This window comes from Larus michahellis, chromosome 6 (genome assembly GCF_964199755.1).
Source record: "Larus michahellis chromosome 6, bLarMic1.1, whole genome shotgun sequence".
Lineage (NCBI taxonomy): Eukaryota > Metazoa > Chordata > Aves > Charadriiformes > Laridae > Larus > Larus michahellis.
This window is the reverse complement of record NC_133901.1, coordinates 58,302,771-58,317,839: the sequence shown is the minus strand read 5'-3', so window position 1 is coordinate 58,317,839 and position 15,069 is coordinate 58,302,771. Positions and strand designations below refer to the sequence as shown.

The following is a 15,069-nucleotide window of genomic DNA, read 5'->3' as shown; positions in this document are numbered from 1 at the left end:
CACAGCTCCACAGGATTAGAAACAGATGTCTGGGTTCTAACTCGGTTAGCTACTGCCTCCCAAAACCTGCTCACCTGCCCACAACCACTAGTGAGCCAATTCACAGAAAATATATATGTTAGCGTATCGGCCAAAAGTGACAAAAAGGGAACAAGTCATCAGTCGCATGAGCTTTAGATGGCAAAGGAAAGAAACTGAAGTGAAGAAAGGTAAGTTGCAGTTTTTTAACTTACAGAAGTGTTTGCACATGTGTTTTTTTCTAGAGGACAAGGAAAAGGGACATGTATTTTCACGTGTTCACCCATGTGAAGACGACCAAATACAGTCATTATCACAAAATTAAAGAAGGTAAAACAAAGTCTTCTTCCTCCCAGCATCAAGGGAACAGTCAGGGCACATGGATAAGACACAGGTGTCATTTTAGCTTCAGAGGGGAGAAACTGATACTCATTTCCTGCTCTTCAGCTTGAGGGTGAAAGAGCACCAAGTCAGCAATGACTATATGACACGTATCTAGAAACCTGCATCCAGATCACTCTCTGAGGTCTGTAAGAGATGGTAGTTAACGCCACCACTAACTCTGCAAGTCCACCCTGGGATCTCACAGTTGAGCAGGTTCTTCCTGCCCCTGCTTAAGAAACAGCTGCAGGTCAAAGTCCCCTCTCAATTATTCAAACCAACCAGGCTCTATGGAGATCCCCAAGGACCACAGAGCTGTTGCTGCCTGCTATTTTGCTGGCAATGCACAAACCAGAATAAAACCCAGTTACTTGTCCCAAGTCCTAGCAGACTCAGAGAGGTTGTCTGTGCAAAGCTAGGTCAAAAGAGAGCACCACTACAGCCAACAGTTCATCTTGATATGCAGTAGGGGATATCTGCTGATAAAAGTGGAGCACTAACTGCTGCGCCTCAAGGCTTCAACTGTACAGATAAAACCACTGCAAAGTTGCTCTGACTCAAGTGGGTTGTTTTGCTCTAATACAATCGGCAAGATCAGATTGTTTCACTTTCACAAAAAGTTTCCAGATAACCATTAAAAAGAAGCCCTCAAAATTAATCATTTTGATTGTTCCCAATGGAAGAGAGGTCCATTCAGGCAAGGTGCCCATCAGTAACCCTTCTCTTCCTTCCTGTCCCCAGCAAGTTTTGGGTATGTTTTACAGTTTGTCTGAGGTTGTCCACAGCGGTAGAGGTCTCCCCAGATATTACTTCCCCATAATATTCCATGGGAGAGGCAATTAGGTTAACAGAGATTTAAATTAACATGTTAAAATAGAGGAGTCCGGTCTTAACTACAACACCGCATAATCAGAAAAGACAGAGCAAGCCTAGCTTTTTAAATTCAACCGCTCACAGAACTACTCATTTTCCTTTAAATTAAACATTTGATGCAGATAGCTTTGGTACAAACTTTCCTCCTCTCTGGAGAAAACCTGCACTTCAGCAAGGCAACATTTGCAAGAAGTAGTCATGTACTGCAGTAGACCAATGACACAGCTGGAAAAGGAGAGACTGTCTTTTGGGCTTCCACACACAAAGCACATCACTGCCACAATAGGGGGCATTACGGTTGCCTAATGTTGCCCCAAATTGCACCAAAGTTCTCCTAGCTCTCCATCTATAGTTGCACATTGAAAAACCATTTTTGTGCCTCCAGCATCTCTTTTCTTAGTTTAAAATTCGTCACACTGAGTACAACATGGGAAGCTCTCATGACAAATATTTTAAAATCTATATAGGACATGCCAGTGGCCAGATCCAGCAGGAGAAGCCAGCTTAGATTTGAATACTTTTATTAATCCAACACCAAAGAATTTCTGAATCCAAGATTAATAATGAATTTAACATTAAGGTCCACTTTTTTCTTTCCCCTCCAGTTTACAAGCTTCTCTATCATTAGGGGAAAAAAAAACTGCAACAAATTTTCCCCTAAATAAAGGAACATTTCAGCAGTACAACGTATATCATTAGCCTTATGTTTCTGCAGCCATAAATGCCAGGCAATTGGACCTCATTTTCTCCATAAACCTATCCCTCAAATTAAACAGTGTACAGTGGTCACTTCTCTTCCCTGGCTACTGCCACCTCAGGGAATCACAAAGCATGAAGGTGCCACTATTCCACTAGAAACCCCTGGGTTTGCCTCACTTTGCACATTTGAATTGGTCCACTGCACTCAGGCTTGCCCTGGTCCCTGAGCACACATAAGTCACTGCAGTAAGCACCAGTAAATGAAAGTTTAACATCTGCATGACGCAGAGTTCAAAAGGCAAATGAACTCAGGGGGAAGGGGATTACAGCAGCTAGGAAACATGGTTAAGGTACACAGCCTCTCTGCAAGTACAGCATTTTACTACTCCATGGAGAAGGACAGCTTTGGAGAACAATTAAAACAATTGCCAGAGCAAGCTGAGGCACCCTTAAGTATCCTATTTTAAGGATATAAGGATACTCTCAAACTCTTCTCTAGTCTCTGATGTGACAAGCAATGTGGGACCTGCTGTTCCAAGCACACTGACCAGCAGAGCTATGCAGAAGAGTTGCTGAAAACCCAGAAGAAACACAATGCCCTCTCCATCCCCACTACCCTGCAGGGCACTGTTAGAGATCCCCAAAGCAATGAAGCTCCAACGACACATATGGATGTGAAGGCAATTCCATGGCTGAAAAGATTATACAAATGACTAAGCACAATTTTCTCCTGCACATTAAGAGAAGATCGGGTACTTTTGGTACCCTTTTACCGCCTTTTACCCTACTTAATCTCCCTTGCAGGCATCATTCTGTTTGCAGACCCTCCAAGCACCCAGCCCAGCATCACTCCACAAAGAGCAAGGAGGGCTTGTCCCTAGCTCAGCACATCTGCAGGAGGATCTCTGTAGTGAAACAGGGAAACTGCGGACAAATCAAAGCAGACTACCCAAGAAAGATGCCTGAAGCCAGAGGAACTGCACTTCAAGAGCACAAGTCTCTGAAGCTTAGTTTGGGTGCACAGGCTCATTGGAGTAGCAGTCTAGCAAAGCAGGGCTGCAGCAGTGTGGGTCAGGAGCACATGTGATACTTTCTAAGGAAGCTTCACACAGAGGGAGATGTCACTGAAAAGCAAGAAGAAAAGTTTCAGTCCTGCCCATTAACGATTGAGGTTCAGTAAGAATATAACCCTGAGTACTCTAGAGTCTTAGTCCTGGCAAACCTCCAGGCCAGGAAACTGCAGCCTCTCCAAAGCACTTTCAAATGGCTAGAGCTAGCTCCTACCCCACTGTGCACAACTGCTTTGAGCTGTTCCTGAGGTCTATGTGTTCATAATAGAGAAAGCTGGTGGGTTCTCAGCAACGATGAACCAAAATACTTAGGTATTGGTGCCTGATTCTACAGCAGTTCTACACCCACAGAACTGTCCATTCTTATGGAGGAGCTCTCAGTTTACACCAGCACAGGTGAGAAGGAGGAATCAGGAGGGCACATCAAATGTTACGGAGGAAGTGGAGGTTATAGGCCATGTTCAGCCTCACTGAGGAACAAACGCATCCAAGCTCTGGCAAGAAGAATGGGGGCTGCAAGGGAGGAAAAGCTTCACACACAAGTGCATAGGGAATGAACACAGGTGAAATATGGGCTCTTGCAAATAAAACAAACCACAGAGCTCCCCAAAGAAGACCTTGCTAGAAACCAGATATTATCTTTTTGATACTCACCCTCATTAGACAGCAAGCAATAAAACCTATTAGTGAAAAATTCATCTCCTCTGCCCCTTGCCCTGGCCCTCCCCCACCACATGCCCTCCTGCTCTGATCCTCTCTCTCTTCTAGGATGGCTGCGATTTGTTCTGAGAAGCGACAGGTTTATAGGTTAGCCGACACCTTCTCTCTGTGGAATTTTAATTAACTTCTCCCATCGTCAATATGTTAAGGAGCAGGGTTCCCATTATATGAGGTCAGCAGCGTGTTTCAGGCCCTGCTATATCAGCCGTCAAATTGAAGAATTAATGACGTGGCTAATTGGCTTTAATTCTCCACACACACCCCTCCCCAAAATACGGAGGGGTAAGGGGAGGATGGTAGGGTGGGCTAGCGGGGGAGGCTGGTACAGTCCACAGTCTCATTAAAAAAAAAAAAGAAAAGAGTGCACACAATTTAAGCCCACTTGTTCATGGGGTAGCTGTTCCACCACCTCCCATTTATCACCCTGCAGGGAGGAAAGGGGGGGTGGGGAGACAGTGGGTAAATATTGTGACAGAGAGTGTGCACAAGCGTGCACACCAGGGAGAGGAACACTGTCTTGACAAGAGGCCACCTCAGTAGGTCATCACTTAGAAGTAGGAAGCAGCATGCCACTGGGCTCTAACCAGCCATGGTGCTAAAGAGAGAGCCTGTCTGCTAGAAGAGGGACCCTTGCAGCACAGAAGACAGCAAAGGGCTTCTATCTAACATCTTGCAGCAGCATTAACGCACATGGCACTTCTTCAAAAACACTATCTGGTCTGAAACACTTGGAGCAATGGGATGAGGGAACAGCAAAATCATAGTGGGCCTCAAGGGTCATTTCCCTGATAATGCCATTAGCTCTGCTGCCTGCAAAACAAGCTTGGAAATCTAATGAGGACAGCAGTTGTGGAAAGCATTTTGGTTTTGCGCAAGCCTAAAATTCACTAGTTGCAGTCATCACATGAGCAGCAACAATAGGTCGTCTTCCCCCACTCCCTTGAGGAAGAATCTCTCTTGCACGCAGAAGACCAGCTTAACAGTGAACCAAAGAGACAGATCGTTGCTGGCCAGTGTAAGATTTTAACAGCAAGAGTTTATCAGATTTTCACTTCCTCAAGAACAGGAGCATTTTGAAGAACACCCTGGAAGACACTGGTGCAGGTACTGCTCTTGCCTCCCAAGCTGAAGTTGTAGCATCACAGACACACTAGAAGCACAGGGCTACAGGCAATAGAGGCTAGAAAAACCTCATCCCTGAACTCCACTTCCATCTTTCCCAGTTCAGCATGCTCAAAGAAAACCAAGCTCTAATCACCACACACAGCTCCCAAGCAGGGACCTTTCTTTTTCCTCTCCTGCCAGAGAATGTGAATACAAATTGGCATCTTTTCAGTACAAAAGACCTCAAGAGAATCTGGCTCATTGCTTCAAATTAGCAAGTCAGAGAGTTTGCTCTACAAGTAAGAATGAACAGGTCCCACCTGAGAGAGTAACAGGATTGCAGGGCCATTTTCACAGCCTCTTTATGAGTGGATCACTCTACTGTTATGGGGAACAGAGACCACACACTCTTCTCTGAGCTCCTGCTGCAGGCACAAGCACACTGAAGTGTCACACTAGTGCCTCAGAGAGATTTGTGGACACACAGTCTATTCAGCACCTTTACTTCTCTCTGTTGGAAATTGGGAATAAAGAGATCTCAGTTACCTTAATAGTGGGCTGATAGCAATGGACCACACTCGATCCTCTGTCTGCACTGTATGTAGACACTGCCCAACTCTGCCCGCGGACAGGGACCAAACCTAAGGAGAGAGATGCATGTTATGCCACATCACCCAGAAGGTAGGATGCACACTGCTAATGTTGTGCTGGAAGAGCTGCTAAAACTGCCACGCACACCTTCCCCAAGATCCTCTCCCTGAAATTCCACTACTTATTTTTGAGGAGCAAAGCCTCCAGTCACTGGCAGAAACAAGCACTTAAAGTTACACAAAGATTCAGCTTATGAGTATGATCTTCCATCCCACTGGTAAAAGAGAGAGCATACCCATCACCACATGCTCTCTAGGGCAGCACTCAACACAGAGACTTCTCATCTTCCATAGCTAATTAAACAAGAAGTGGGATTTGTTCAAATCTCTGCTGTTCTCTTGAACAGTGTGGGAAAACTTTGTACCGTCTCTGAAAAAATTCCATTCATATTATCTATAAAATCAATCATTCACTATCCTGTAAAATAGTTTTTTGGGTTTGTTTTTTTTTTTTTTATAAACCTACTCCTTTTGACAAAGTTTCTTAAGTGTACCCCAGGCTATTTTCAAACGGGCCCTCCTTGCTCACCTACAATGTGAGAGAATCTCTTCCCTTCCCCACCCGTGCATACATGCACATCCCTTTCCACCAGTTCACCACACACATCCCTTTGTTTCTGGCTCTTAATAAAGCCTTCCAGATTCTTGCTGGGGCTTCTGCTTGTGGCCTTCATTTTCTCCACCTTGCCTTCATTCTTGGCCCACAGGACTCGAGCCCCTCAGTTCTCCGTAACCAACCCCCAATGTTTCACTTCAAGACTTCAAAGCTGGGAGTGCCCTATTTGTTTGTTTGTTGATAATGCCCAGGATTGCAGGCTATTCTTGTCAGCGGGGAATTTAGCACCTAGTGTCAGCAAAAGCAGTAGAAAAGCTTAACTCTTTTAAGGCAACCCTATCTCCTACAGGTTAAAAATATTGCTCAGAGCACACTATCTGGTGCCTATCACACAGGAATGTACATTAGCAGCTCTTCAGGGCTTAGGCCTAATCAACACTCAGCAGAGCCCTCAATAGCTTAGATGCTTAGAGCCCCTTTAAAAGGCTGGTAGGGATTCCCTTCCACCCTCCAAGAGTCACATTCACGCAAACAAGACAGCCTACAAAAGAGATGATAAAAAATAAGAGGCGAATATCCCTAGAGACTATGCTGTGGGGAGCACTGGGTGGGCAAGATCACACACCAGCTCCAAGAAAAACAGCCTTAAATTCCCCTCTGGCCTTCAGGAATTTGTTCTCAAGGTCGGGGAGTTCTGTCCTCCAGCTGCCAGGGAAGCAGCATGAAGGCACTATCCCAGCAAAGAGGCTCCACAGAACAGAGAGGAGCAGCCCCTGCTTAAGTGTGACACAAAGCAGCATCAAGGCCTTGCGCCCAGAAGACAAGCAGCATCCCCAACAGTAACCTTTGCACCAGAACACTGCTCTGCTTAGGAGTGATTTTTACCCAGAAGTACACACATACAGAGCGACAAAACAAAACAGATAGTGTTATGCTGCTCAGCAGCCTGTCAGTTAGTTACCCATTTCCACACACTTCCTATAAAACCTCGAAAGACACATTTAAGTCTTTCTTTGTCCCAGCTTCCCCTCTTGCAAAACAGGAACAGAAGTTTTTCCTCTTCACTCCATTAATGCTCTATGACATGTACCAGGGACCAAGAGTATCCATCAGCCTACTCTGAAAGCCAAAGCTTTCAACATACAGCAACCACTTCCAACAATGAAACAAGTGGTTGCAAAGATGCTACAGGTACTGCATCATGCTAGCAGGACAAGGGTGAAACACCTACATGGAGTTTTCTAAACTACTAAAATAGAGCTCATTACAGCTCAGGAGAACAAGTCTCCAGGTCTGTGTAGGAACACTGCACTGCCAATCAGATCCAGAAGGACAAAAAACAACGCCTTGCCTCAAAAAGAAATAGCCAAAAATTATGTGACAGGATTCAGTGATGCCAACTGGAAGAGAAAAATAAAAATGGGAGCTAACAGTATTCATAGACTAACTTCACTCCTGGTTTGCAAACCAAGAACCATTAAAAAATTAAATAAATAAATTTTTTAAAAAATGACACCAAAACCCACAAATAAACAAACCACAACCCCATGAATTTGCAAAAGACGTCATGCTATCTCTTAAAGTGATCAAATATACAACAGGGAGCATGTGAAGCAACACTGTATCACAAATCAAGGATGTGCTTGAGATACATATGGCAAGTTTCAGACTAACTGGCAGGGATCTCCATTACAGTGTTAGACAGATGTTTTGCTTCTTTCACTGTACATCAGCTGCTGCCTTCTGCATTTCCTAGTTTAAACTAACAGCTGATGTCATAAAGTACTGCCAAATCTCTTTGCTAAAAGCTTGACACAGCAACCATCTTTTCAGAGACACAAACCTACGCCAAGGTACCCAGCACTCCTCGTGCAGACATACAAGATAGGGCTCACAAAGTGTTCTGCTGACACTTAAACACCCATGACACAGGACCTCTGAGGTCACTTCTGCAGCAGCACCTGCAGCTGCTGGAACTTTACTGCTCACCTTCGCTGTTCTGTCTCGGGAGCCACTGACAATGAGGCCACTTTGGAAGTCCACACAGTTCACCTCCTGCTCATGTGCAGAGAACTTGACGCTGTAGGAGCCATGGATCTTGTGAAGGACAATATTTCCATCTCTGAAAAACAAATCCCCAGGCAGGGAGTCTGTATCAGCTGCATGTCCCTTGGACCTTCCATTAGTGCTTAGGAGTGCCACAAAAAGACCAAGACTAATCTCTCAGGAGAGCTGAAATTCATGGAGCATTATTAACCCTCCACTCCTCGCACATCACCTGTTCTCTTGCAATCCCACATCTGGCCAGTCAAAGCCTGATCTGCCACACATGACAATTTTCCTGGCTATCTTTCCCCCTCCACTTCGTGTTAAGCTGCAGAAACTAGCAGAGTAGCCATTCCTCCTCCTGCTGCTTCGAGCTTGCCAGAATCCTGGTTGGATGCTGAATGGCTGGAGTAAGGGAACAAGTGAGAGGTCATTCCCACCCACGTCCAACCTCAGCTTTTCATTCATTTCAGAGCAGCCGTGCAGGGTATTGTGCTTTGAATTAACTACAACGACATTTAGACTTTTTTCAACCAATACAGTTACTGGAATTTTAAACGCATACCTTCATTTTCACATGAATTTTGGGCTACAGTTCACCAGGGAGAGTCTCAAGATAGTCACGGCAGACAGCCATGCTTGCATTTCCCAATTGTGTGCTTAAGTGCTCTGTATATTAATAGCTAAAACTTTATAAATAACAGTTCTGTCATTTGCTGTAATTGAAAAAGGCCAGTCAAATGCAAAATTAATTGGAGGAGTGTGCGTGTGCTGGAATGCTTGGCAGTTTTCCCCCTTTCCACAATTATATCAGTAGGTCTAATAAACATATACTTGTCTCTAGAAAGCTTTATGCACCACGGCAGTCCCAGCTAAGCAGCAGTTCTGAATATCAAAACACAGTCTAGCTACCCAGGCTCTAACAGGGAAAGAAATCAAAATCGCACATCAGTCAATCCCAATTCAACAATTCTGTGGACATCTACACAAGTTCAGAAGAGAAAAGGACACTTTATAAGGTCAACAGCATGAGACTCAGCTCCTCCACTGCTGTAGTAGAAGCTTTTTCAGGCCAGAACGAAATCATAACAGAGGAAACAGCAGCAGTTGAACACAGCCAAGTGTGAGGATAGTGCGTAGCAAGACTGACCCCTCTGCACTGGGCTGGAGTTACAGAAAACCTTTCCAACTTCAATGCCACACTCCTTGGGCTCCTTCATTCACCCAACTTACCCCCCTCCACTGACGATGTTGGAGTTGACAAGAACAAAGCGACATACATCCTCCTGGTGACCAGAGAAGATAGCTTGAGGGTGACGCTGCAAACCTGTACCGTCTGGACAGAGCCGGTAAGCCTGGATGTTCTCTGCTTGAGACAGATAGAGATACTCGCCATCCAGCTCCATCCAGGGCATCAAACTGGAAACGGACAGCAGGTTGGGGGAGTGAAGGGGTGGGGAGAAGAGAAGAAAACAAAAAAAAAAAACCTTACACACAAAAAGAAAAAAAAAGATTGCATATGTAAACATATCAACAAAAGCAAATGCCCACTCAAGAAAACTGTGAAGCTGGGGCTTCTAGTCACATGCAACAGCAGGGCTTAATATAGTAACAGAGTTAAGAAGCAAAGCTTCTCCAGCAACATACAAAGCATATTGCATCGCTGGCATTTTTCTAACGAAGAGCTGAGGAAAAGGAAGCATGGAATCTCTGAAAGAGAAGATGACCAAGAGTCTAGTGAGTTTACATAGGAAATACTTAAGGCTCCCTGACCGCTCTTCATGAGCCCTATACTTTTTAAGAAACTAGAGTATCAGGCATTTGTGAGCTACACCAAGCATTTCCAACAGCCCGCACCAGAGCCCAGAGCTCTTGGTGCAAACAGTCAGTCTTGATAATGCACATTATTTGCTGATGCCCAGCAGAGACCACAAAGCTGCCATTGTTTCACATGCATCTGAGCAGGGGAGCAGGTCACATCAAATAACACCGGTCTTCCTACAGACAGGAAGTCCCCCACCTCCTGCATTCTCTATATACTGATACGTAAAGGAGCAGGGCAAGCCTGAGGCTATCCAAGAACTTTGTTCTCATCATATAGAGGAGGTATTTTTCTACATTCACACCTCTTCCACTGCTGAGCCAAAAGCAACTGCAGAGCAACCTCCTGTTTTCTGTTGCCTGTCTTTCAGAAGAGCCCATTCACCCTATACGCCCCTTGCTACCTATGGAACAGTGGCAGGTTCCAGGACAAGAGCAGTGGACTGCTAAAGGACCTGTTCCAAAGTATTTTGAAATTAAAGTTACAAATAAAAAATATGCTTCCCCTCCTGGGAGACCAAGAGGAGGAGGAGACACTCAAGCAATGTCTGAATCAAGTCTGTCATCACAAGAAATTTATTTATTATTGAAACAAAACCAAAATACAGAAAAGGCTACAATGCACACTTAGGCAGTAAGGTCTTTGCTCAAGATCATCCTTTTGTGTAGCCACCAGAAAAATCAGCAAATAGGCCTCTGGATACAGCAAGGCTAGATACAAAGAGACATGGGGCTTGTATCCTGTGGGGCATGGATGCATGAAATTGTCTCCACTCTGCAGTCATTGCCGAGTGCACCAATACCTGTGCAAACACTGAGCAAAACCAGAGCTGTTCCATAGAGCAGCCTTTCGGTTTTTGAACTACTGAGGAACAAACTGTTTTGAAAGAAGAGGCCCTCTCATAAATGCCTGTCTCCCTCTTTTTTGCGATTATTCATCCTCAGAGGCCATGATTTTCTGTGTCAAAGCCATTAAGCACAGCCACACTTATAACACTACAATGAGGAACTAGAAACAAGCAAGATGACAAGATTGCTTATTAGACAGAAGGTTCCTGCTTGCCTGCATTCATCTCCAATAACAGGCTTTTAGTCACACAGGCAGAGAAGTTGAGCATAGGTTATAACGTTCATTTGGGACTTGATCATATGCATGGAAAAAATAAGAGGCATCTTTGGAGCAGCAGCTTTGGTTTTAGGCGGGCTTTGATTTCCCCTTCCTTCCTCCACTCCTACGCAGTCCTCTAAAAGCAAGTGAATATCCAGCTTGCCTAGACTACAGCCAGTTTCTGCGGCTCTCCTCATGCTGCAGTTTAGCTTTTTACTTTTTTCTATGGCTTTTTCATAAGGAGAAGTAACAAATTTGAAGCAGGATAAATCAAAATTAGAGGATTCAGTTTGGACGGTGGCCTCATTAAATCAGTCCTTGCCTTTTCACTTGGGAAGCTGGTTTAGTAATGATCTCTAACATCCACTGAGCCTGTCTTCACAGATGGTTGCAAGCACTTCAAAGGCAGGTATACAACCTGCACCAAAACCCACTCTGCTCATTACAGCTGTTCCCAAGACTTTAGACAAGCAGTGGCACATTATCCACTACTTCAATCTACACAGCACAAAAAGGCATGAAATCTCAATAGCAGGTCCCTGTTTTTCAGCAGCTAACAAACCATAATCTTTCTCATTTCTCCTTCTATCCGATGATGTGAAGTCTGAAAATTCAGATGTGCTTTTCAGACAAGAGACCTATCTTATTCTTTGCTTTGAAAGCTGAGTATGCCTTTGCAAGCAATAATTTAACAATCTGCTCTTATATCAAATATGCCTTTTTTTTTTTTCCAGTGAAGGAGGGAAACATAAGGTAGGAGAATGAAGAAACATAAGGTAGAAGAATGGCAATTGGCATTTTAGATTCGTACATCCAAATTAGGGGCCAGGATAAAGCACAGGAGACAAACCAAGCATTCCAAGGGGACATGTAAGTTCACGTCTGGGACCAAGGTATGATCACTGTGAGAGCAGGACAGAAAATTGCTCATGATATACAGCAATAGATAGGAATATAACAGTTTGAAGTCTGTAGTAAAGATCGCTAAATCCGACTAGAACTGCACAGATCAGAACAATGCCAAATTCAAGCTCTTAGTAAGAGAGGAGCTCTTGACTCTCAGAATAAACCTCTAGGGCAAGACAGCAACTTCAGTTACCCCACATCCAGCTAGCCAGCAACATCCAAATCAGGCCAGCGACAACACTTGTAAGACCCTGTGGATCACAAGGAGCAGGAAACATCTTATTTCAGAGCACAGACACAAACCCAAGGCCCCAAAGCAGCCGACACAGAACAAAGTAGAAGAGAAAGGAGACACTTGCTTGCATTTCCATTTCAGGACTGTCTCCCTTCGGCAGCGTCCGTGCCTCCAGTTCTGAGATACTTTCACCCTTTCCTTCACTGGAATGCCAGCCGCTCTGCAGACAAAGGAAGAGAGATGAGATTAGCAACCAGGACTGATACTATACATATAACAAATACACTCAAGCTGGTCACAGGTGTGCTCTCACTCTGGTTCCACAAACGATGAAATGGCAAACACTGATGGTGCCTGAGCCACACCAGAGCAAGCGCACTCATGAGAGTTGACAAGAAAGGAACACTGAGCAGAGTGGGTACTTATCAGTGAAGAAAGCCATCCCTAATGATCACTAGTGTACAATCCTTAAATCTGATCAAAACCTGATCTCGTATACTGAATGCACCACCGGTTCAGACAAAATGTAATCAAAACAAGATGACACAGAAAGAAACTATGAGAACAACCAGAGAAACAGGACATCACTCTTCTAATAAAGACTAAAGTAAGCCAGTTAAGATAAGGACAACACCATACCAGAACAGATGGAAGAAACACTAGTCAGCAGAACACTGAAACTAGAAGCCAGAAGAGCATATCTAGCCAGAAGACTAGTAAAGAAAATGCTCCAGACTCTCACCTGCCTGACAATCACAAAGCCAGATAGAATAATCAGAAATCAAGATATGTTCAAACTAAAATTCATCCATCTGTATAGCCACCTAATGCACACACGCCTCAAGATGGACTATCTTTTGCAGCAGCTCACCAAAGGATAGAGAATTGCACCACATCACTGGAAAATTCTCTACTTACAGTCAAAGTTAGTAAAAGAGAGACTGTAGTTCATAAGCAGTTGCTGGGATACAAATCAAAGTTATTGGGACAAGCCGAGACAAGCCAAGATCAACACAGCTCAAGAGGTGACAAAAGGTGGGTACCACAGAGACCTGGGATCAAGGTCTCTTTAGAGTGTACATGAACATACCCAGTTCAAGCAGCTGTTCAACATCCGTTTTGCTTTCATGATCCAGGGTTGATTACAGGATGGGGGGGAGGGCGGGGGGAAGGCAGTTTTAGCTCCCACCTTTCTCATATCATAAACTTAATTATTCAGTATCCTTGATGGAGCTGCTTAGGTAGAAAAGATCACAAAAGTACAAACAAGAAGAAACTCTTGAAAGCTATCCTTTGTAACTAGGGGTTGTGAACCACTCACTAGATTACAAGACTTTTATCGTCCTTTTATGCATTTCTCAACAGCCAGTGTTCCCAGATGCATAGGATGAAGGGAAGATCCTTGAGAGATGGGAACTGGTGTCCAATCAGAACCAGTTCCCTCCTCGTATCCCTGCTGTGCCCCCAACCCACTTCCCAAAAGCAAGATTTTGGGGTACTCTGTCATTTTTGAAACAAAGATTAGCTCCCTGTAAATAAACATCTCCTGTGGTTGTTAATGGGTGTAGGAATCCCTAACCGGGCCCTGGGGCCTGGCCAGATTCTTATTTTCCCAGCCTTCCCTCCATAGCCTCAGGCTCCTTTTTTTCTGCTCACCCTTTCCTCCCCTTTTCTATGCTTTCCGGCACTTAGTCACCATTATAATTTGACTGCATTCCTGGGCACGTGACCCTTTTTAAACAAAAACAGAAGCCACACACAGAAAAGCCTTTCGTCCTCTAGAAAGCTTTGCAACTATAAGTTTATGATCAGTAGAGCCACACCAAATAAAACTGAATTTAGGAAGCTACGAGCTCTTTATTTCTCCTAACTCTTTAAAAAAAATAATAATAATAAAACTATATAGAGTTAGCCTAGGCTGCAAGAAGAGGAATTCCTTTTTTAAAAAGAACACTTGCAGGAGCTCGTGGGGCCAGATAGCATCTGAGATGAGGAACGCACAGCACTGAAAAGTCAGGTCAGGCCCAGCAGCCTCCTCATTGCTTATTACTCTCCCAGACAGAGTTCAGGCTCTCCGCCTACATCCAATTCCATTTATTACTCCAAAACACTTCTCCTCCCCACACTCAACCCTCAGTTAAGTTCTCCCCATGTACAGATTTTAAGTCACCAGCTTGCACAGTGATGGAAAACGCACTCACTCCACAACCTCCTCCCAATGCGTACTGGCCCAACCAGACATCCTGAGCTCAACGCACAAACCCTACTAAGGCTAGATGCAATTTCCAAGACTATGAAAAATGTGAATCCAAGGTCAAAAATGCAGCCTCCATCCTACACTGCTGGTCACTTTTCTAGTTGGAGGGCAGGCCTTGATCCTCCTGCTGCTGAAAGGGGAATTTCAGAAGAGTCACACATTGGCTTGGCCCACAGTACCAGTCCACTATTGCAATTACTCCTGTAACAGACACCTCTTTCTTTCATGCAATTCAACTGTTCCTGTCTGGAAGGGGCAAGAGTTGGGTAGGGAGGACTCTATAGGGGAGGTTTGGTAGGGTTTCGGTGAGTTTTGTTTGTTTTACTATTAATATTATTTATCCAGCCTTCCTCCTCTGTGTAGCAATTCTGGATGCAGCTCATTTAAACACATCTTAGAAACATCCACCTTTTATTTCCCAGACATTTTATTTATTCAAAATGGAGGCAAGAAAGGGGACAAGAACATATGGAGGCTAGGAGAAAGGGGATGTAGAAATTGGACTGATACAATCCTCTCCTTCGCCAATACCAGGGTAGCAGAGATTGAACTGCAATGATTTTCAAGTGTTGGTCAAAGACATTTGATCCAGAAGAGAAGTTAAATCAAGCCCACTGATAGAATC

The 15,069-nt window shown here is 44.3% G+C and overlaps 1 protein-coding gene across 1 annotated transcript in view; it reads right to left on the bottom strand.

Moving 5' to 3' along the window:
* FBXW4 (F-box and WD repeat domain containing 4) overlaps positions 1 to 15,069 on the bottom strand; it is a 65,748-nt gene that overhangs the window by 42,312 nt on the left and 8,367 nt on the right. The window contains 4 exon segments of the mRNA XM_074591957.1: positions 5,412 to 5,506; positions 8,061 to 8,193; positions 9,351 to 9,536; positions 12,312 to 12,407. Coding sequence (XP_074448058.1) covers positions 5,412 to 5,506; positions 8,061 to 8,193; positions 9,351 to 9,536; positions 12,312 to 12,407 — 510 coding nt within the window.